The sequence below is a fragment of the Beauveria bassiana genome (genome assembly GCF_000280675.1).
Source record: "Beauveria bassiana ARSEF 2860 unplaced genomic scaffold BBA_S00046, whole genome shotgun sequence".
Lineage (NCBI taxonomy): Eukaryota > Fungi > Ascomycota > Sordariomycetes > Hypocreales > Cordycipitaceae > Beauveria > Beauveria bassiana.
The window spans coordinates 68,996-88,849 of record NW_007930881.1 but is presented as its reverse complement, the minus strand read 5'-3'; the positions used below and the strand labels follow the sequence as shown (position 1 = coordinate 88,849).

The following is a 19,854-nucleotide window of genomic DNA, read 5'->3' as shown; positions in this document are numbered from 1 at the left end:
TATTAATTTTAGTTATATTAATTATATAAAAAATTCTTTTTATATAATAGTTTTAGTAAGTTTTTATAAATATATTAAGTTAATTATAGTTTATTTTTATAATATAGTATATTTAATATAACTTAGTTCTTATAAGTTTAATACTTTAAATAATTTTAGATTCTTAATATACCTTTAAGCTTAAGGAATTTTATAGCTTAATTAACTTAGCTAGTATTATATTTATCTTAATCTTAGTTAACTTTATAATATTTACTTATATTAGTATTTAAAGATTAATAGAATAGCTTATATAGTCTACTACTTTTAGTAAAGCTTTATTAGAGGGTTAACTAAGGAATACTACTACTATATTATACTATATATATTAGTTAATATAGACCTAGTATATTACTATATCTATATACTATATAACTTACTAGAGCTATACTTATATTCTAATAGCTAGAGTCTATTAGTATACTATATATTTTATAACTAGAGGTATACTTACCTTAAATAGCTCGACTAGATCTATATTATCGGCGATGACAATCAGAGCCTCGCCCCTGCCAAGGAATGCCCAATCACCGTAAGAAATCCCCCCCCCCTTCCCTCTGTCCCTTGCCTTTGGAAAGCAAAGAAGAAGACCATGTGCTAAACCCCCTTTTCTTTTTTTTTTTTGCCATCTTTAGATTTGCAATAGAGCTGGTTGGTGCACACCTATTCCGGATGAGAACGGCTGCCTAGTCTGCCCCCTTGGCTGTTAGATGACGACTCAAGCTTATTTCTGCAAAGTCTGCGGCTATCTGCTCGCCATTCTTGTCGTCCCGAGATGGATGTATAGCTGCCGAGATCCTTAGCACCTCTATAGCTCGAAAATTATAAAATCCTTTTTTTTTTGTGCCTTTGGAAATGTGCATGGTCTAAGACGAGACGTTTGCTTCGAGTGACAAGATTCATCCTCACATGGTAGATCTGCTCACAGTTCAAGTTCAAGTAGTGAATTCCATATATACTATTCACTTACATCTTCAAGTCTGAGACTCAATATAGTCTTCATGATTCAAGTCTCGCCAGCGCAACTAACAAATACAACACGCTGGGTATTATCCTTCCCACGCACGACCAAACACACACTTTTTCAAAAAAAGATGCACACAAATTCGCCAAACCCACTCGACATCAAAACACCACGCAAGACTCCGTCAGTCCCACGCCATCCTGAACCGTCAACTACTCACATCAATGCCCTGCTTCACATTCACACCCATATTTAGCTCCGCCAAACCCCTCGTCAGCCTCGTCATGCCCGTTGGCGGCGGCGGCGTCGTCACCATCAACTTGGCCGCCGATACCTCTTCTTCCTCATTTGTTTCTTCCTCCTCCTCCTCCTCCTCCTTCTCCTCCTCCTCCTCCTCCTCCTCCTCCTCCTCCTTTGCCGCCTTCTCTACATTTGCCTCCCCCTGTCCCTCCAACATCACCACCGGCTTCCCGCCCGGCAGCCTCACCTCGCACGCATTCAGCGTCTGCGCTACATCCAGCAGCAGCACGTCCATCGGACACATGTACGCGACGCGCTTCCTCGCGCTCCACGCCAGCACGTGTCCGCACAGCGCCCCATCCCCCGTCGCGACGATCCACGCGCCGCTGTCCCCCGGGATGCCCATTGCGGCGGCGGCGGCGGCGCGCGGCCCCGCGTCCGGGTTCGCCACCTGGTACGTGTGGCTCGGGGAAACGCGTCCGTAAATCTTGACACTGCACAGCGCTGGCAGAATCTGTCCATGCTGGAGGCCGCTCGTCCGCGCCACGCATCGCACCCGCTTCCCGGGGAGCAAGGTCGACGGCGCGAGCATGGTCGGCTGGGGCAGCCGAGCGTCGCTCTCGCGGTTGTCGTCGAGTATGGCGTTGGAGGCGGGGAGGCGGGCGTCGTCGAATTCAAATAGCGCCCAGTCGACTTCATGCACGAGGCCATTTTCGCGGCGCCGTCGGATGCCGCTCGATGCGTAGACAGGGCCGAGGCTGAACGAATCGAGGTGATCCTCATCTTCCGTCTCGGCGCACGGGTAAAAGCCATCCTCGACGTCGTCCAGCGCCGGCTGCGTCACCACGTAGCCGTCGCCGCAGCCGGGCTCAATGCCGGGAATGTCGCCGGGCTCCTCTTCGTCTTCTTCTTCATCGCTCTCGTCGCCGTACTCGCTAGTAATGTCCGTTTCCGAGAAAGGTTCCGATTCCGTGTCCGATAGCTCGTAACCGTCATCATCATCATCATCATCTTCATACTCGTCTGTGCTGTCGAATTGAGGAATGCTGTAGCCTGAAGGGATGGCCGCGCTGCGGTGCGTCTCTGGGCCGCCGAAATCGCGGTCCGGGTCATCGAGCATGTGGTGCACCGTCATGCCGTACGTTTTGCCATCCACCACCACCAGCCCGCCAAAGCTGACCGGCGGCAGGTGTCGGTCGCCAATCCAAGCGCCAATGCTGGCACCGCTGCACGGACGTTCCTGGTACTTTGAGTTGACCGCCTCAAACTCGTCGTCGTCGGTGGCTGTGGAACGATGGACCGAGTCGGATACGCGGCGGGACCGGAGAACGTGGCCGCGGCACACTTTGAGGGCGAATCCAGTAGATCCGTCAAAGAGGTCGCCGACGCGCTTCTTGAGGATGGCGCGCACCTTGCCGACGGACGAGCAGACGACCAGCACGGTAGGCTCCGTCTGCTGCGGGCTCAGGCCGATGGACTCGAGGGATATCTCGACTGATTCGGGATGCTTGCGGTAGAAATGGCGAAGAGCCTGGTTGATTTGCGGCATGAGAATCGTGTTCCACTTGTCAACCGCTTCGGCGGGTAGTGGCACTTGTGTGTACAGCTTGAGCTTGGGCTCCTTGCTTACAGGCTTCGGGGGGGTTGTAGACTGCGTTTGTGGCCTGTTTTGGCCACTGTCATATCCCATCATGCCTTCAGAGGAGCCAACAGTCGTTTGCGCTTGTGACGGCGACTGCAGAGACTTGGTCTTGAAGTCACTCGACTCGTCCCAGCGCAGCGCCTCGTGTGTCTCTTGTTCAATCTCCGTGTTGAGCCTCTGCTCCAAGCCACTGACGCCATCCAGAATGCAGCACGTCTCGAGGAACCGGCTCACGCGCATCTGCACCTGCGACAGCAGCGTTTCGCCCGTGGTCTCGCCCGCAATCTCCAGGTCGACAGCCTCCCAGCACGCATGCACCGCTTTGGTGTACAGGCCGCCGCACTTGACCTTGAGTCGCTCCATGGCAGCCGCAAATGGGGCTTCGCTGGCATCCAACGGGAGCGTCTCGATGCTGGTCCACAGACCAATCGACAAGAGCATCAAGGATAGCGCATACAGCTCGAGCACGCGCTCGTCAGTATTCTTGTCAAGAGGAGACGCAGAAGAATAGCGAGGGTCTAGAGGGTGATGCAGCGTATCGTCAGTCTTTTCTTCCGAGAATATGTCAAACGACGAGATGAGCGGCCGTCGTACGTCCACCACCGCATTCGGCGGCAGACCATCCATCTTGCCCTCGTTGCAAAACGAAATGTTATCTCCTGTGAGTCTCCCATGCGTCACGCCCCGCGCATGCATGTCAAAGACGGTATTGGCAAGATTGTACGCGAGCCGAAACTTGGCCTCGAGCGACGGCTCCATTGCGGGATCCGCCAGCAGCGTGCACAGCGTCACCACATTGTGCGCCGCGCTCTTCTTGTAGCTGTCGAGAATGGCTGTGTCAAAGGGCGGCGGGAAACGGTACACCATCCCGAAGCGCGAGTTTTCCATATCCTCAAAGTAGCCCAGCAGCCACGGTAGGCCGGACCACGCGCCCGGCGCGCGCTGCGAGTCCTGCTGCAGGCCCGCAGACAGCCTCTCGAAGCGCGCCATCGGCGGCATAATGCCAGTGGTGGAGTAAATTGGGTCAAACGCGGCGTACTCGAGGAGCAGCGGACCCCAGGGTGCGCGGGTGCGGCCCTGCGCCATGTCCGAGTACGCCGTCTTGCTCATGAGCACGACGGCGCGCTGCGAGGCGACGCTGGGGGCAAGGTCCGTGGCGGGTAGGATCTCGGTCAGCTGCGCGGGGTCAATGACCTGCGGCGTCTGCATACGCGTCGGCTCAAACGCGCGAGACGCCTCGATACCCGCTCCTTTATACAGGCCACCACCTTTCGAGACCCTCCTCATGGCCGCGCCGCGCGTCCGCGACAAGTCGTACAGCGTGTCGACTGATGCCGCAAAGTCGCTGACCAGGCCCTCGAAGCGCGCGCGATCCCACTGCGCCAGCTTTTCCTTGTCTTTCGCTGCACTTCCCGTACCGCCGGCACTGTTTCCGCCGGCACCACTCAGCCAGAGCTGCTCAGCCTCGGCGAGAATGTCCTTGATAGTCGACATGATGCTGCCGACGACTTCACTGAGGCCCGCGCGCGACAGCGACTCGTCAATCTCGGCGGCCTGGTGGGCGGGGTCGGACCACTCGAGGCCCCAGCTGACGAGGCGGTCCTTTTGGATGCGCAGCTTGCGGTGCAGCCCGGCGACGTCGGGGTCCTGCTGCTTCTCTCGGGGTACGGGGGCCTGCACGAAATCGCTCGACTTTTTGGTGTCGTTGTAGAGACGCGAGAGGCGCCGCTGAAAGGGCAGCTGAAAGCCGCCCGCGGGGAGTAGCGTCTCCATGTTGGACAGTGTCGGGAGAGTATATCGTATGTGATGTGTTTTGGTCAAGATGGTATTCGGTCATGTGTTGTAGGAAAGTCGTGGGTGTTTATCGTCGCCTGCAAACGTGCCAGGCAGACGTATTCTGTAGTCGCACTCGGGCGGCAAGCGACAAAACAGACAGTTGCAGAAGAGCGGGTATCACGGCGGTTCGTCAATCGAATAGTCGGTGCCTAGAGGTCCCACGACATCTGTGCCATTCTTTGTCGCAGTTGGTCGCAAGTTGTTTCGGCAGCTAGGTGTTGTCGTCGTCGTCGCATGAGCAGCACGGTGGCGACCGTACCTGATTGAACACCCGGGAACGCTGCGGATGAATACCTAGGAGTAGTTGAACAAGAGAAACCTCACATAACTGCCGAGGCGTGATTCTGGAAATGCTGATGGCTGTTGCAGTGACGAATGCTGCTCCCCACCAATCCATCCCATCCTTCCCCCGCAAATCAAGCCTGCTGCGCCCAGAAACAGCTTTGGTTGGTCAGGAATACTGCTGCCTGGCCTGTGTCCCACCGGACGGCTGACAGACCTTCAGCCGATTCTTCAGCCTACTTTATCAGCTCATCATTTGAATCAATAATCAAACAATATAAATTAGATGATAAAATACATGACAAAATGATTTGCTTATTCGTATATACTTCAGAAAAAAATTAGATGAAAAAGATAGGGCCGCGCCCACTTAAATACACATATACATAAACGGCCCTTCGTTGCCTCTTCTACTCATACTTAATCACGAAGCGGTTACCAACCGACGTGTCCCAGTCCTTTTCATTATTCGGATCACCAAACACGCGCAGCGCACGGATAATCAGGCGATACTTGCCCGGCGGCGCATAATTACCACTCTCGAGCTGCCCGTCCCAAGGACTCGTCACAGGGCCGCGACTGCTAAACAGCAGCGGGAAATCAAACGGCTGGCCAATCGTCTTGTAGCCCTTGTACTCGTAGGCGCCCTTGGGCGGGCACGTCGTCATGGGCTGCAGGTGGCCCGTGATGTTCTTGGAGCCGAGCGACATGTTGATGACAAACATGGGAAGACGCGTCTGACCGGTGGCCTTGCCGGGCGCGGGCAGCGAAAACGTCGTGTTGACGGGTAGCGCCTTGAGTTCCTTGTCATTGCTCCACGAGATCCAGCTGGCGCCCGTGGGGTCGACGACGACGTGCTCCTTGAGTGAGCCCGACACGCCCTGATACGGCATCGACAGCGACGTGCCGTCGGTGCCGTTGATGGTTACGTAGCCAGACCAGATAGGCAGGCGCTTAGGGTCGACACCCTCGGGCGGCGAGGCAGTCACGTCCACAGAGGCTGAGCTGCCCGCGGCAATCGTCAGCTTGTCCTGGCTGAAGCTGAGCTTGGCGTATGCGTCGACGGCCTCGTTGGGGAACGCCTTGATGTGGGTGCCCGACGTGCCGAGCGCGTACATAGTGTAGGCGGAGACCTGGCTAATGTCGTAGCTGACTGACTCCTTGCCCGTGTTGCTGACCTTGAAGGTGAGTTTCTTGACAAAGTTGGCCGTGTCGTTGAAGGCGAGGTTGGACGGCTCCAGCAGCGTCGTGGCAAACGCCGCGTCGTAGACCTGCACCAGGCCGGCGCCCTGCTGCGGTACCGGCGCCAGCTTGCCAAGGAACTTTGTGTTGTCGTTGAACAGCTGCGGGTTGGCGTTGGCGGACAGCAGATTGGTGATGGTGGCGGGCGGCAGCTTCTTGCCGCGGACTTCGAGGAGCAGCGCGACCGAGGCGGCCACAAAGGGCGTGGCCATGGACGTGCCTGACAGGACGGCCCAGGAGCCCTTGGCCGTGGGGTACGTGGACAGAATGTTACCGCCAGGTGCGCCGACGTCGGGCTTGACAAAGAGCTCCCACGAGGGGCCCCAGGTGGTGAAGCTGCTCAGACCGCCGCCAGTGACTGTGTTTTCCTTGTAGGAAAGCACCTTGGCCGACTTAGCCGAGCTGTTCATCGAGGCCGTCACCTTTTTGCCATCTTTGAGCAGGTTGATCAAAGTAACGCCGTCGTCTTGCGAAATGAGGGTAATACCCTTGGCCAAGGGCGTGTTGGTGACGTCCATGGACAGAGGAGCAGGGGCATTGTTGTAGATGATGACGTATTTGGCACCCTTGGCCGTGGCAAAGTTGACCTTGTCGTTAAAGGAGCAGGTGCCACGGTGGATGAGGACAATCTTGTCGCTCAGGTCCGGCGTGTCGGCGGGATAAGCCTTGCAGCCATCGTCGGCCTTTGTGGTGTCGTAACTGCCGGCCCAGAGGTCGAGAGTGACGCCGTCCCAGGCATCCTTGGAAGAGCCGGTGGTGAGAAGCTGCTGCTTGTAGCCGCCGTCGACGCTGTAGTAGTTGACGTTGGCGAGGCTGGGGGTGTCGGTGTTGTCAAAGGAAGCCACGGCGACGGAGCCCTTGGCGGTCGATCCGCTGCTGGCAAAAAGCAGACCCGCGGTGCCTTCATTGCCGGCGGCAATGGTGCAGGGAACACCGCGGGCGACAATGCGCGCGATGCTCAGCGCCCAGGGCTCGTCGACCCAGCCAGAGGGGCCGCCGATGGAGGCGGTGATGATGTCGGAGCCGGCCTGGTACGCCTTGTTGAAGGAGGAAATGAGGACGTCGGTGCCAGTGCTGCCGGAGCAGCCAAAGACCTTGTAGGCGCCGAGAGTGACGTCGGGGGCCGTGCCGGTAAAGTTGTACTCGTTGGGCTGGGCGGCAATGATGCCGGCGACGTGGCTGCCGTGGCCGCCGCAGTCCATGGGGTCGTTGTCGGGCACGGGACGGTAGTTGCCGTTGCTGCCGTAAGCATCACCGACCAAGTCGTAGCCGTAGCCTACGAGACAGCCCTCGCCAAAGCAGCGACCGAGGGCGGGATGTTTATAGTCAATCTGGATGGTCAGTATCAAAGCCTAAGGGAGAGATGTTTTATAGATCAGCCACTTACACCAGTGTCAACAACGGCAACCTTGATGCCGCGGCCCTTGTAACCCTTGGCACGCATTTTGTCAATCTGACCCATGCGCTGGGCACTGCTAATGGGTTCAGCGGTGTCGCGGGAGTCGATAATGTTCGCTCCGCTCTTGTCGACCAGCGCCTCCAGGCCCTGGGTGGCCACCCACTCGATGGTCGGGTCGGGACGGGGCACCAGCTTGACGGGCCAGATATTTTTTACGGCGGGTAGGGAGGCGAGTTTCTTGGCCTTTTCATCGGCAGAGTTGACGTCGTTGAGCTGAATAGAGACGCCCTTGAACAGCTCAAAGTCGAGGTCGACGCGGACAGTGGCATCTTGGGCGACTTCACTAACGGCGGCCTTGCTGTTCTGCGCGTTTGTTAGCGCCTCTTCTTTTCTTTTCCTCTTTTTTTTCTTTTGCTGTTCTTCTTCTTCGTTTAAGTGCCAATTTGGTAGAAGCAACGTACCGAACCCTCGTTAAACTCAATGATGAAAGCACCAGGAATGGCGGGCTGTTCCTTGCCGATCTCGGCGTCCTGACCAACAACCGCCGTGGCGGCAGTAGCCAGGAGCGTCAGAAGCGCAGAGGTTCTGACCATGGTTGCGGCTGCTACTGCTGCAAGTCTGGTAGAAAAAGAGAGGCTACAACTTGCTACCAAGTCGGACTGGGAGAGAACGAGAGTATGACGGCCTCGGTGGTGAGAGCTCAACCGGGCGCACGGCCATCTATATAGTGGCCATGGTCCGTCTGCGCATTATCGCGTTCCCTCCCCCCCCTCTCAGCGCCTCCAAAAGCACATGGTCACGACTTCACAAGGTCCGGGGACGAGCTTACCCATGTTCCTTATCCACTTGGGCGGGCGCCTTGCAGCCGCAGACGCATCCCGTCTGGGCAGGTCGACAGATTACGTTTGGGGGCAGTACCAAGTTGCATAAGTGCGTGGTACGAGAATGCGGGTGCTTGGCTTTTCTGCACATGGCCGTCGTAAACGATGGCTGTGCCATGCCTGTATAACCCCTTTGCTTTTGGCCCCAGATAGAGGCCATCTAATAAATGGCGCCGCCGACGAAATTAGTGCGCACGCTATCTGGTTAAGGACCTACCCCATTGGGCGAGATGGTGTCCCTTTTAGACATGGGCAAACCAGGACTTTCACAGGCGGGTGTGAGGCCTCGACTGTGGGTGCCAGCGAGGCTGCGAGATTTTATTCAGCCAGCCGCGTCGCTGATGCTCCGTCTACCAGCAGATTATTGCAGTAAGCTGCGGGGTACATGGAAGCTGCTGACCTTGCCGTCTGTTTGGCGGCGGTGTTTCTTGCAGTCAGGCTCGCCCCCGAGGGTCAGCAACACAGCAAGTTGGCAGCATGGCAATCATTACTTTGTAGACAAACTCTCTATCGCAGTCATGAGTTGCTAGGACTGTCCTGGAGGCAACCAGTCAGGGCGTGACGCCGCTAGTGACTCTCCTGTAGTCCCCGAATTAAAACATGCTCTCGGCTGCACAACCACGCGCGCGTGTCAGCTTGTCCTTGTCAGATCAGCGCCATGGCCAGTCAGTCATGTGTACGTAAACACCAGCGCTGTACGGAGTACATGGGGAGTTTCCATTAGTCGACATTCAATGGTAGCGCTCAGCCACAGGTACTTTTCGACGACAGGATGAGGAGGCTTACAGCGTAGTTCCAGGGTCAGAAACGCCTCTGCAGTCAACCGCACCAGAGTGCAGCATTGGGGACGCTTCTCCAGCTCGATTCCACTCACCTTACGTACATATCTGTAAGGTTTCTGTTCCTGACCATGTGGGCATCGCGTGCGGGGACACGGGCCTGTCTGGTTTGGGTAGGTCTGCAGCGCTGGGCTCTCGCCGGCCGGGAAGTATTTCTCGTACTATTACGGAGTAGTTTCTTGACCGATAGGCGTGGACCTGATTGGGCTCGAGCGCATCCATTGCCGCGCTCTCAAGGGTACGCGAGACTCAATGGGCGACCCCTGGTCTGCGCGCGGACTGCCATGTCCGCAACAAAGGTACGGATAATGGGTAAGACATTGTTTCTGTCTGCTACAAGCCGCACAGGGCTAGTTATCCGTAACATTGTTTCTTCAGCGGCATGAGCAGAGCTACCACTGTTGCGACGGAGATTTGTTGGTTTTCTAGTAGTATCGTTTGCCTGACTTTTCAGCGGCGAAAAGAAAAATGCAGATGGGCCGGCCAAGGTGCGAAAAAAAAGCAACTATTTGCACATTAGTAAAAAGTGAGTCCTGATGATGAGCAGCAGCACTAACGTCTTGGCCTTCTCCGCAGGTGGCGGCCGGGCACTTCTGAAGCGCCACATCCGGAAAAGAGGGCTGGGGCCTCTTTTTCGATGGCGAGCCCAATCTTACGTCCGTCCACAATCGAGGGTGTGACAGAAGATTGTGCAATCCCTGATTATTTGGCTGGTTGCTTTACCTGCTGATTGACTTGGTATCGCTGCCGAGAACAATTGGCACTCAGTGACTAGAATTCGGCTCTCTTTTGCCCTCGAGCATAGGGCACCGCCAGATCCGTACATCTCAGTTCCCCCACAAAGGACCTTTTGATCCCTGCGATCCTTTTTATCTTGGGCCGGCAGCGAATACGATCCGAGGTGTTATGGACAGGCATTGTGCCTGGTGGCGGCGACCAGCGGCTTGCATTGCGCTCCACCACACTGTCATCACAAGGAGGACCGCTGCCGATATGCAAAGGTTCCCCGAGCCCATTGTCGGTCTTGGCAGATGCCCCATAGCTGGGCATTCATGCTCTCTGACTTTGTTTTTTTTTCTCCTTTGTGATCACATCGTGTTTCACCTGCATGGCAAAATCCAGAGATCATCACCACTCCACCACGTTCGGCAACTTCCAGTGTTGCAGCAAAGGCGGGCTTGTCTCTCAACTCGGTTCGAAACACCAGTTAAGCGTAAAAACAAGGACAGTAATGATGCCATTCTTGTTTGTGCGTAGGGTGATGCCGAGCCTTGAAGCAGCTTCCTCTTTGGACTTGCGGCCCGCATGTGGGCTGCTGTTGGCGTCCCCAGGGGCTCGCTCGTTTCCGTCTCCGCAGTCGCTCGGCGCCGCCTATAATCCGGCACTGTTATCACACGGGTCATGGCATAAAAGCTGTATTGTACTTGATGTAGAAGGAGCGCGAGTGGCTCAGCTGGACATGCAGAGCGCGAGAGTTGAACGCGAAATTGCATGCAGAGTGATTAGGCAGGTGGAAGAAAGGGGGCCTGGACCTTGACAGGTGGACCGGTACGAGGTGAAAGCAGAGTTATCGGTAATCCGCTGAGCAGAGGTGGTTTATCTGCCGAACATTGTCGACTTTTCGAGTGCGTCTTGTTGAGAACCGAGTCATGGTTTGCCAATTGACGTGTTGTAGCTGCCGAGTGTACCAGTAATAAACAGCAAGAAATTTGTAGGCGTGGTGATGAACCCACTTCAGCACGTTTACATGGAATCGGCGTTTGCGTACCATTACTAGTAAGGTATGGTTCAAGGATCTTGGGGGGATCGATTAAAATACTGACAAACAATTCTATCTAAGCTAAGCTTTGTATGCTGTCAATTCCTCTCTCATCCCAACCAAATAACCTAACGAGACCATTCTTGCGGCGAGCGAAACGCCCGAATACTAAACTAGCCAGAGATGATTTTTTTTAGGACACAGTCGTACTCTCAGATACGAATTCTTCTTCTTGTTTGCTTTTCCTTCCTTGTTCTTTCGTGGAATTGCTCATGTCTACTGTCTAGCTAGCTCCTGGTTCCTCCATTACAATATTGCACACCAATAACACACCGTCCGACGCAACATCTCTCCAACTTGTTAACCTACCTCCAAAGTAGATAAGCATGTATGTTATCGATAAAAAGAGTTTGATTTTGCCCCCACAACTTGATGACTTTCACCATTTACCTATAATTCATCTCCTCACCACACAGCCAATTCCCATCACCAGATTGCAAAGCCGCCCCACACCTTATCCTCGGCCAGCGTCGGCAAATCCACGGCCGCGCCAAAATATCCTGAATAATCATCTTCAACCACATTTACTCACTCTCCTCACCAGCATCACCATCAATCAATCTCTCGCGCCTCCTCCACCACCACCAATACCGACAGGTTCCACACCACAAATCACAATGCTTCCTTCAAGTCTATGCGCCGCTTGCCGTCGCGCCGCCATTCTCGCGCGCCCTCTCCTCATCACCACGACCAAAACCACCACCCGACCACCCGTCCTCGCGCGCCAAAACCACCCGCGCCTCATCTCCTTCCCTCCGCGCCGTCTATACTCCTCCTCCTCCTCCTCCGCCGCCGCCTCCTCCTCACCTATACCGCCCGAAACACCCAGCATGTCCCCCGCCGAGACGGCCATCGCCCAGCTCCTCACCGACTCGCTGTCCCCCTCCGCCGTGCTCGTGCAGGACGTGTCGGGCGGCTGCGGCAGCATGTATGCGATTGAAATCGAGGCCGAGGCGTTTCGCGGACAAACGATACTCAAGCAGCAGCGCATGGTGAATGCGGCGCTGGGGGACGTGGTGAAGAGCTGGCACGGCGTGCAGATTCGCACGAGGGTGCCCGGTTCATGATCGCAACGAAGCACGCGGGCATGTACATGAACAAGAAGGGACAATAAAAAATGCGGGGAGGGACAAAGGTCTGGCGGATGGGCATGCATGGGTATCAAGTATGCATGTACGAGATGGTGAATCGGCTTCGCCGAGAATGACGATATTCGACGTGTATCAACAAATAGACAAAATGTATATTAAACCACCCACATATAAACGTGGCATTCACCTCAACATACAGCCTGCTATTGCTATTCACGGGCCATTTGGCGACGACCGATGCTCAACGTTAGTCAAAACAACTGTGGCCCTTGTCAATTTACCTCTCTACGGTTCACACGCATATATGACTGGATAAATAATCAATAGAGCATTAACATAAATACGTAGCTATGACAAACAGAACTCCATCAACGTACAACCCACCATCTATCATTAAGGATATGCTTTGTTTCTCTTTTCTTTTTTGGCCTTGTTCTTTGTCCTGCTCCTTTGGTCTCTTCGGGATTACTCCTTCAAAAACTTGAGAATAGCATCACGCTCCTCTAGAGGCATCACGCGGAGCACCTCCCGGATCCCCTTGAAACCTGCCTCCTTGTTGCGCCGCACCACCTCGGCCAGCTCACCCGATAGCTTCTCGGCCTTGAGCGCCTCAACCTTCTCGCCAATCGTCCGGCGCTCCTTTTCGTACCACTCTGCCACCGCCTGGTCGTCCTTGTCCCACTTCTCAATCTTCGACCAGCTCTTGAGCAGATTTAGGTTGCGATCGCGTGCCGCATTCGTCTTGGTCGCCGACTCCTTCTGATTAGCCGTCAGCATGGTGCTGGCCATGTGGCGCAGCATGTACTCCTCGCTGAGACGGCGGCGCACGCGCCAGTAAAAGAAGCGGCGGGCGTTGGACCACTCCAGCACCTCGCGGATTGCACCCTTGGCCTTCATGCGGCCCGCCCGGTCGTGAAGATCGGCAAATTGAATGGCAATCTGCGAGTACACAGGGAGCAGCAGACGCTCGCGTGCGGCCATTTTGGTCTTGATCTCCTCCTTCTCCTCCTTGGACGTATTGGGGTCCGCCAAGTTCTTCTTTAGCTGCGCGTACGTCTCGTCCAAGCGCGTCATCGTCTCAAGTTGCTTATCCTTACGATACTTGATACCAATGATACCCTCGGGCTCCAGCACACCACCGCGCGCCTCTTCATCAGCGTACATCTCCATAACAGTGGGGTTAATGGTGGGATCAACGACGACCCACGAACCACCACGAAGCTCGCCGTGAGGAGGAATGTACACAAAGATGGGCTGCTCATACTTGACGAGAGCGTCAACAATGAACGAACCGTACTTGAGCACCTCGTTGTACATGTCGCGCTGACCACCAGAGAATCCACGCCAGTTGGCGAGAATCATCAGTGGCAGCTGCTCACCATTGTTAAAGTCGTTGATGGCCTGAGCAGTCTTGAATGCAGAGTTGGGATACCAGACACCACCTGCCTCGTTGCTGACCTGTTCAATAGAGTCGGGATTGGCGGGGTCAGCGGGGGTGGTGTTCTCGACGCTGCGAGTCTCGACCGCAATGACACCCATCGGGATGCCACCGATACGAGCACGACCGACGACGACGGTGCGGGCCCAGCCTCCCAGAGTCTCGACGAACGAGTCTTTGTCAAAGAGACCGCCCTGGAAGCCAGTCTCGTCCTGCTTACCAGCAATCATCCAGCGAACATCGTACGGCTGCTTCTGAGGAGGCGAGTAAGCGACATCGCGGTCCCAGGTGTCGGTGCTAGGGCTGACAGGGATGGGAGCGTTGCGCTTCTCGGGAATATACGACATCCACTCAACGATGCGCGAGACACCTTCAAAGTCGTCGTTGGCAGTCATGTGAGAAACACCGTTGCGGTACATGATCTGGGTGCCACCAAGCTGTAGGTTGGAAGTGTAGACCTCGCGACCAAGCAGATTGTTCAGTGCAGGGGCACCAGTGAGAATGATGGGCTGGCCCTCTACTTGGACAGCACGCTGACCAAGACGGACGAGGTAAGCACCGATACCAACCGAGCGACAAGTAACCAGGGTCACGGTAAAGATGTCGTTATAAGCACGGCTTGTGGCACCGGCAATCAGGCCAGAGCCACGCAGGCACTCAACACCAAGGCCATCCTCATTACCAACAATGGTGACTATCCGGTGGCGCTTCTCACCAGCCTCGGAAATCTCCTCAGTGATGACGTCATTCTTGAAGCGTTCCTTGCCAGCCTGGTCAAGATACAGATAACGGAATCCCTTGTCCTGATTGGTGACATCGTTCCAGGCAACTTTGAAATAAGGCATCAGCTCGTCAGCGAGACCAATACGGGCACCAGAGTTGGCCGACAGGTAGATGCGAGGAATTCCCAGCTTGCGGGCCAATTCAGTGCACTTGTTGAAGAAATTATCTTCCTTAGGACCGAATGAACCAATCTGGAAGGTAATGTCGTTGGCGACAACAATGAAGCGACGGCCGCTGGGGTACTCGGGAGTGCGAGCGCGGATGATCCAACCAACCATGCCGCACTTGTTGGTGCCGGGCTCACGGTTGACTTCATCCAGGTTGTCCTTGTCATCGAGAACCAGCTCGGTGAATGAGATGCAGTTACCCGTCTTGGGCTGGTGGGCAGCAAGAGCAGGCTGGCTTTTAACAGCCTTGACCCAGCTGTTCTGGATGGCCTGGCGGAAGAGCTCGGGAAAGTCGTACACGTACTGGGTACCAATGAGATGAGCCTTGTAACGCTTGGGTTGATCCCAGTTCTTGGTGGCATAGGGAGTGTTGACAGGCAGAAGATGCATGGGGCCCTTCTCCTTGGTACCACCGATGCTATGGAATACCCACTCGCCCTTTTCAGATTTACGCTCAGCGTACAGGTCGACGTCAACAACGTAGCCAGAGGTGTTGGTGATGCCAATACGCAGGGGGTAGGGCAGACCAGTCTTGGGGTCGGTGCAGATGATGCGAATTTCCACGTTGGAAACACGCAGTCTCCAACCACGGGCGCCGAAGCGGTCAAGGAAACCCTGAAGGCTGTGTTCAACTTGCGAGGGAGCAAGCTGGAACACCGGGCTAAAGTTCATGAAGATGTGGTTCATGTCCGTGTTGTTGCTGCCAATGATTTCGAGAGCGTCGAAGATGTCATTGACCACGCGGTCAGCCTCAGAGATGAGATATTCGGCCGTGGGAATCTCATCACGAAGACGGCCGGGGCGGATGACAGCACGAGTAAAGTAGCGCTTGTCCGAATCGGCAGCCTTGCCAATACCCTCGTACACATGAATGTTTTTATTCTCGGTAAAAACGGGCTTGATGTTGAACTTGGACAGACGAGAAAGCTCGAGCTGGAAAGCGAGAGCGGGCTCACTGTGACGGATGCTGTCATCTTCCTCGTAGTGAGGCCCACGGAAAGTGTAGTAGCCAGGGTACGAGCCGTCACTGTGGCCGCAGATGAAGGTCAGGCGACGTACACCACAGGCGAGGAGCTCTTCCTTGAACTGGGCAACGATGGGACGGATTCGGGCGAGTGTTTCCTCATCATCCTGACTTTCGGCATCACGTACTGCAATATTGATAACGGCGCTCAGGTCATCAGTAGTGCCGCGAGCAGTAGAGGACTGAACAGGTTTACGCTTGCCACTAAGGTCCGCAATGAGGCCAGAGGGGTTAGTCTGGCGGTTCCGCTTGAGCTGGTAAGCAATCGCCTCGAGGGCCTTCTGCAGCAGGTCATCTGCCTCGTCAATGTACTTGCAAGGAACAATGACGCCAATACGGCTAGGCTCGTCGGCAATCTTGGCATCGAGGTAGGACATATCACTAATGGAGTAAACGCGCTTGGAACTACCTAACTCGTTGCCAAGAGGCGTGCCAGGAGCAGAGGGAGCAGCGGACTGGATAGGCAGGCCATACTCGGCCTCACCAAGCTTGCGGAGCTTAAAGTCCCAAGAGATAAAGAGAGGGTTGTCGCTGTCGTCAGAGTGGTAGTTGACCTTGTTGAGGATGTAGGCGCGGTAAGCGCGGCGAATGTAGACTTCAAGCGAGGCGACCGACACCCAAGGGTCTTCGTTGCCAAAGAAGAGAGTGAGGACATCGAATACAGTGTACTTGGAGTCGACAACCTCCTTGATGACGTCGAGGTTAGGCTCACGGTGGTCCCAGCCGCTTTCACCGTAGCGAGACTCGATGACGGAGGAGCGAAGAATATGCTCCATCTGCGAGGTACGCTCCTCGAGTGAAGGCAGAGCGCATTGAATCATAATCTCACGAGCCTTGAGAGAAACCTTGGAAGTAGTGCGCGAGCTAAGCTCAGTAAGCTTGCGAAGGGTATCGCGGAGGTACTTGCCAACATTGCCAACGTTGGGCTTGTTGGGACGGTACTCGTCGAGGATGGCCAGGATGAGGGCCGCCTTGGCACTGACACGGCTGTGGGAGAGGGCAATATGGACGACCTTGTTGATGTTGTCCTTGTTCTGTTCGCGAAGCTGGAGAATGACGTTTTCCTCCTGGCCGCTTCCGCGGAAGAGGCTCTCAACTTCGCAAAAGGACTCGAGCAGACCGCGGATGAAGTTTAACTCACGGACCTTTTGGCCGTCGGCATAATTGTCCAAAATGAGCGTCAGGGGGGCGAGGGTGCCGCGGAGCAGGTCAGCATCGGAGGCGGCAACATTGTCCTCGAGGAACTTGGAAAAGGCCTTTTGAAGAGGGCGAGCAGGGAACTCGGTCTGGCGGGCCTTGGCACGCTCGACAATCTGGGTAAATTGGGCATCCAGCTTCTGGGGCATTCTGGAGTGCAACGCAGAGAACTGGGCGCTCCACTCGCTGTACGGAAGCTCAGGGTTGCGCAGGACCTCGATGAGCTCCTTGAGAGTGGCCTGCATAACGACCGAGTTGTCATAACCGAGCAGAATATTATTGATGATATTGTGGAGAAGCTGGAAACGCTGAGCGGGTTTCGCACCGAGATCAACGGGGTCACCCAAGGTGGGCAGCTTGTCAACAAAGCTTTGGGCCTGCTTGACGCGGCTGGGGTCGTCGAGGGCCAGTATACCGAGGATGTCACCAGCTTCGAGAGTAGTACCAGGCTGTTTCATGAGCTGAACAATACCGGCCTCCTGAGCGACGAGGGGCATGTACATCTTCATGACCTCAACTTCGGCATAGGTGGCGCCGGCTTTGATGTGAGCACCGTTCTCAACCGTGTACTTGACAAGCTTGCCGGGACTGGGGGTGCGCAACTGCGTAGGGTCGTTTTCTTGCTCCAAGAGACACGTCTTGCTGTCAACAGACAGGCGCGTGGCGCCAACTTCTTCCTTCCAGTAGACGTTGTGGGAGTGACCGTCAAGCAGAATCAGGAGACCGCCGTCAGAGAGGGCACGGACACCGACAGAGCATTTGGAGCCATTGATGAACAAGTTGTAGCTATCCGGGCTGGAGCGGGTGGCAGTAAACTTGTAGCGGAAGCCCTCGTAGATAAAATCAAGGTTGAAGACGGTGCGCATAATGTCCTTGGAGGGAACCTGACCCTTTTCGAGACCGGCGCGGTACTCGGCCATGCAAGCCTCCGAGGCAATGTGAGCCTTGGTGGTGGCACCACAGATGACGGCGAGCATGGTGTCAGGGCGTTCAGCTGTCAGGCGCTTGGAGATGAGCTCGTCAAGCCAGCCGGTGGAAATTGTGTTGTCCTCAAAGTCTTCCGTCTCAAGCAGCTTGATGAGGTACTCGACGGTGGTTCTGAAGTCACCGCGAATGCTCAGCTCTTTGAGGGCAACAACCATGTGCTTTCTTGAGGCAGCTCGGTTCTCACCGTAAGCGAAAATGTGGCCAAACTGTGAGTCGGAAAAGGAGTGAATACCACCCTGGGTACCAACGGAGAAGTAACCCCAGACATTGGAGGAGGAACGGAAGTTGAGATCGTGCAGGACACCGTTGGAAGGTTTGAAGCCCTCACCGGGGTCTTCCGAGGTGATACGGCAGGCCGTGGTGTGGCCACGAGGCTTGGGGCGACGCTGGATCTCGCCAGCGCCCTCATTCTCAAAGTTAAAGTCAATCTCAGTGGTGGCCTTTGTGTCGACGCCGTAGAGTAGACGAATGTCACGAATTCTGTGAAGGGGCAGACCCATGGCAATCTGGAGCTGAGCGGCGGGCAGGTTGACGCCGGTAACCATTTCAGTGGTGGGATGTTCGACCTGGAGACGGGGATTGAGCTCGAGGAAGTAGAATTTGTCGTCGGCGTGAGAGTAGAGGTACTCGACGGTACCAGCTGAGACGTAGCCGACGAGCTTTCCGAGACGAACGGCGGCGTTCTCCATGGCCTTGAAGGTGTTGGGGTTGGCAATGGTGACGGGAGCTTCTTCGATAATCTTTTGATGGCGACGCTGGACGGAGCAGTCACGGCCAAAGAGGGAAATGTTGTTGCCGTACTGATCGGCGAGAAGCTGGACTTCCAAATGTCTGGCATTGCCGGCGAGCTTCATGATGAAGATGGGAGAGCCGGGAATTTCGCTGGCGGCAGCCTTGTAGAGGGACTCAAAGTCTTCCTCGTTGGTGACCTTGCGAATACCTTTGCCACCACCACCCTCGGAGGCCTTGACCATGATGGGGAAGCCAATCTCCTTTGCCTTTTGCAAACCCTCCTGCCACGAGGTGACGCAGCCCTTGGAGTAGACGTCGTCGGTGACGGTGACGATCCCCTTTTTGTCGACCTCAACCTGGTCGACGCCGGTACCGGACCAGGGAATACAGGGAACCTTGGCGTGCTGGGCAACGATTGTGGAAGAAATCTTGTCACCTAGCGAGCGCATGGCGGAGCCAGGGGGTCCGATGAAGACGATTTTCTTGGGAGAGGCGGCGAGAGACTCGGGAAGCTTGGGGTTCTCGGAAGCATGGCCCCTGGAGTTATTAGCATGTTGGTACACATGGGAGACTGTGCAAATGGAAAAGTCGAGGTTGAGATTGTGTGTTGGTGTTCTAAGAGTGTGACGTACCATCCAGCCCAGACGGCGTGAACATTCATGCGCTCGGCAATGTCGACAATGAGCTCAACGTTGGCGTAATTGTGATTGTTTGTGCCACCGGGGACCTCAACATAGTGGTCGGCCATGCGGATGTAGTCGGCGTTGGCTTGTAGATCCTCGGGGGTGGCCATGACGGTGAAGTGTATGGCGCGCTCGTCGCCAAACGTTTCGTAGGCCCATTTTCGTACGGAACGAATCTCCTTGACGGCAGCGATGCCGTTGTTGGCAATCAGAACCTGGAGAATTGTTAGACATCCAGAATTTAATTGGTGCCAGTTATGGCGTGTCGCGTGTCAGAGTGAAGGAACTTACGTTTGTGATGACAGTGTGACCGTCGTGCTGGGCCACAAAGTCCCTGACCTTGCTCGCAGCGGCATTTTCTAGGCTATTGCCGCCAATAAAGTGAGGAGCAATGCTATGCTTCTCGGCATATGAGGCATGGCCGTTGGCGCCATTTGTGGTCTCAGAAGCCATGGCGACGGATGTGTATGTATGTAAATGTTGTCGTGGGGAGGAAAAAGGGAGGATCTTGGCGGTCGTTGAATGCGTAGCGGCCAGAAAGCTTGCTCAGGGCTTCATGGGAGAATGGC

At 55.2% G+C, this 19,854-nt stretch overlaps 4 protein-coding genes across 4 annotated transcripts; 1 reads left to right on the top strand and 3 right to left on the bottom strand.

The window, feature by feature from the left end:
- Positions 1-1,211: 1,211 nt before the first annotated feature.
- Positions 1,212-4,658, bottom strand: BBA_09154 (HET-s/LopB domain-containing protein; the record flags this gene model as incomplete). Its single annotated transcript, XM_008604251.1, has 1 exon — positions 1,212-4,658. The coding sequence occupies one exon, from the start codon at positions 4,656-4,658 to the stop codon at positions 1,212-1,214; it is 3,447 nt and encodes a 1,148-aa protein (XP_008602473.1).
- A 755-nt stretch (positions 4,659-5,413) lies between these two features.
- Positions 5,414-8,237, bottom strand: BBA_09153 (subtilisin-like serine protease PR1C; the record flags this gene model as incomplete). Its single annotated transcript, XM_008604250.1, has 3 exons — positions 5,414-7,576; positions 7,633-8,007; positions 8,106-8,237. 3 exons carry the CDS (start codon positions 8,235-8,237, stop codon positions 5,414-5,416), a joined length of 2,670 nt encoding a protein of 889 aa, XP_008602472.1.
- A 3,563-nt stretch (positions 8,238-11,800) lies between these two features.
- On the top strand, positions 11,801-12,250 carry BBA_09152 (BolA-like protein; the record flags this gene model as incomplete). The annotated part of the gene is made up of 1 exon (XM_008604249.1): positions 11,801-12,250. The coding sequence occupies one exon, from the start codon at positions 11,801-11,803 to the stop codon at positions 12,248-12,250; it is 450 nt and encodes a 149-aa protein (XP_008602471.1).
- Positions 12,251-12,739: 489 nt separating this feature from the next.
- On the bottom strand, positions 12,740-19,738 carry BBA_09151 (acetyl-CoA carboxylase; the record flags this gene model as incomplete). The annotated part of the gene is made up of 3 exons (XM_008604248.1): positions 12,740-19,139; positions 19,235-19,500; positions 19,577-19,738. The coding sequence occupies 3 exons, from the start codon at positions 19,736-19,738 to the stop codon at positions 12,740-12,742; spliced, it is 6,828 nt and encodes a 2,275-aa protein (XP_008602470.1).
- Between the last annotated feature and the right edge of the window lie 116 nt (positions 19,739-19,854).